The sequence below is a fragment of the Triticum dicoccoides genome, chromosome 6B (assembly GCF_002162155.2).
Source record: "Triticum dicoccoides isolate Atlit2015 ecotype Zavitan chromosome 6B, WEW_v2.0, whole genome shotgun sequence".
Taxonomy (NCBI): Eukaryota; Viridiplantae; Streptophyta; class Magnoliopsida; order Poales; family Poaceae; genus Triticum; species Triticum dicoccoides.
In genome coordinates this window covers 604,736,761-604,739,098 of record NC_041391.1, presented here as the reverse complement: position 1 = coordinate 604,739,098, position 2,338 = coordinate 604,736,761, and the positions used below count along the sequence as shown (strand labels likewise).

The 2,338-nt window shown below is 44.6% G+C and overlaps 1 protein-coding gene across 1 annotated transcript; it reads left to right on the top strand.

The window, feature by feature from the left end:
- The first annotated feature begins 545 nt into the window (after positions 1-545).
- On the top strand, positions 546-1,895 carry LOC119322819 (glycine cleavage system H protein, mitochondrial). Its single transcript, XM_037596354.1, has 4 exons — positions 546-775; positions 1,136-1,224; positions 1,299-1,469; positions 1,574-1,895. Exons 1-4 carry the CDS (start codon positions 667-669, stop codon positions 1,697-1,699), a joined length of 495 nt encoding a protein of 164 aa, XP_037452251.1. The 5' UTR covers positions 546-666; the 3' UTR covers positions 1,700-1,895.
- The last annotated feature ends 443 nt before the right edge of the window (positions 1,896-2,338 follow it).

Below are 2,338 nucleotides of genomic sequence, written 5' to 3'. Positions count from 1 at the left end.
CACATCTGGGAAAAATATGTTCACGTATTTTTTTAAAACTATTTATATATTTCAACAATTCTTGTATATAAAGATAAATGTTCATGTATCTCTTTTTTTTGCGGGGAAAATGTTCATGTATCTCGAATAGATGTTCATGTTTTGAAGAAGAGTGTTCGCACATTAAAAATACATTTGCGTGCACTCCTCGAAAGCAGAGACAAATTCTCCCTACTAGATCCCCGCAAAAAAAAAAAAAAAACTCCCTACTAGAGGGTTGTACAGTGAGGACACCTCCGACTAATGAGAATATGTCCACGCGGAGGACACGGTAGATTGAAGTAGACCGATCTATAGTCCAATCACTGGTACATACCTGGGACGATTTTCAGATCTCAAATTTGTTTAACATTATAATCAATCGAATTTGGACCAAGCTGAGGGGGCCCTTAATGGCTCAGCTCTAAAGCAAGGATGAGGCTATGAGCACCCATCAGCCATAGAAATCCTATCCCTGCACACCCCTCTTATTTTGCCCCCCTCTTCCTGAGCCAAACAATCCACATTTCCCTATCCTCCCACGGCCTCTTTCCACTACTACCACCGAGCACCATCCCCTACAAGGAGAGGGCAAAGAACACACATTCACTTTGTTGCTTCAGGTTGCAACAGCCAAATTAGGCTACAATGGCTCTTAGGCTGTGGGCAAGCTCAGCTGCCAATGCCCTCAAGATTTCAAGCAGCGGCGCCAGGGCTGCTGCCCCGGCTTATTCGATCTCCAGATACTTCTCCACCGGTACATCTTTGCTTCAGCAATATGTTTCTCCTTTTTGGTAGAGAGCACATGTAGTGTGCAATGTTCTTGACTCTTGTGCATTCCAACTCTTTGCACTCAATACATTGTGGTCTTTTACCTGTATATTATGTCCTTGGTCCTTGTTGTTATATCCACTAGCATATACCAAAAGGAAAGGAGAATTTTTTTTATCTTCATTTATAATAGGAGGGATACTGTTTTCAGAAATGGGAATAGTTGCTCTGCTCAAGCTATGGTCGTATTTGAATGAATGGTTTTTTCCGTTGCTCTCTGAGCATCTTTGTCTTTGTCTTGTTAATTTAGAGAAAGTTTTTGAATGGTTTTGATGTGAGTTTGCAGTTATTGATGGCTTGAAGTACACTTCCTCCCACGAGTGGGTCAAGAACGACGGCTCCGTGGCCACGATTGGCATCAGTGACCACGCCCAGGTGAACCAACGGCACTCCATACAAGCATGCTTTCCATATGTCAATCCTGCGTCAATAACAATTGGTGGATGCAGGGCCATCTCGGGGAGGTGGTGTTCGTGGAGCTGCCGGAGGCAGGCACGAAGGTGAGCCAGGGCGGAGCCTTCGGCAACGTGGAGAGTGTGAAGGCCACCAGCGACGTCAACTCGCCCATCTCCGGCGAGGTCGTCGAGGTCAACTCAAAGCTGTCCGAGACCCCCGGCCTGGTACGCACAACAAACGCATCGCCTCCGTCGGTTAGAAATCCTTTCACGTCCGTGCAGTGATCCTAATGAACTGCGTGCTGCTGCGATTGCGCCGTGGCTGGCAGATCAACTCGAGCCCGTACGAGGATGGGTGGATGATCAAGGTGAAGCCAAGCAGCCCGGCGGAGCTGGAGGGCCTGCTGGACTCGGCCAAGTACACCAAGCACTGCGAGGAGGAGGACGCCCACTAGTGCTCCTTGCTCGCTTATCATTCCTTTTTGTTGCAACCATATCGACTACTCTTGTCTACAATAATTACACCAACTTCACCATGCGTTCAGTTCATCGGTTCCAATTTTCTTTTGTCGGTGTACATGGCGTCCAGCAGTTTGTTATACCATTTCAGTGACCGTGACATCAGAGATAAGGGAAAGAGTTTGTATGTTAGTTTGTTGGTAAAAAGAGACATTATCATCCACCAACAAATCATCATATAACTACTCTAATATGATTTATCTAAGTTTGCTCTCTTATTTTACCTTAGAGCTTGTGCAAAGATTGTTGTTACGTACTCCCTCCGTAAAAAAATATAAAAGTGTTTAGACCACTAAAGTACCTCCTCTTGCCGTATATCATCTGTCACATCATAAAGAATTAAATCCTAGGTGACAAAATTGACAATCATTGGAGATGTCCTACATGATGAAACACAAATTATTTTAGCCATGGACAAGAACACCTAGTTTTTTTGTTGGATGGGTATATTAGTTTGAGCCAATTTTAATAACAGATGTCTCATTTTTTTAAAGGAGGTGAAAACCCCGGCCTCTGCATCATTGTGATGCGCATCTGACCGAGATGTAGAAGCTGATTTTCTCTTTTCTCGAAGG

Bases quoted from the DNA above. Each gene is read 5' to 3' on its own strand.
- LOC119322819 (XM_037596354.1), top strand. From the start codon at position 667: ATGGCTCTTAGGCTGTGGGCAAGCTCAGCTGCCAATGCCCTCAAGATT. The intron at 776-1,135 runs GTACATCTTTGC...GTGAGTTTGCAG, and splicing joins CTCCAGATACTTCTCCACCG to TTATTGATGGCTTGAAGTAC. The intron at 1,225-1,298 runs GTGAACCAACGG...TGGTGGATGCAG, and splicing joins GCATCAGTGACCACGCCCAG to GGCCATCTCGGGGAGGTGGT.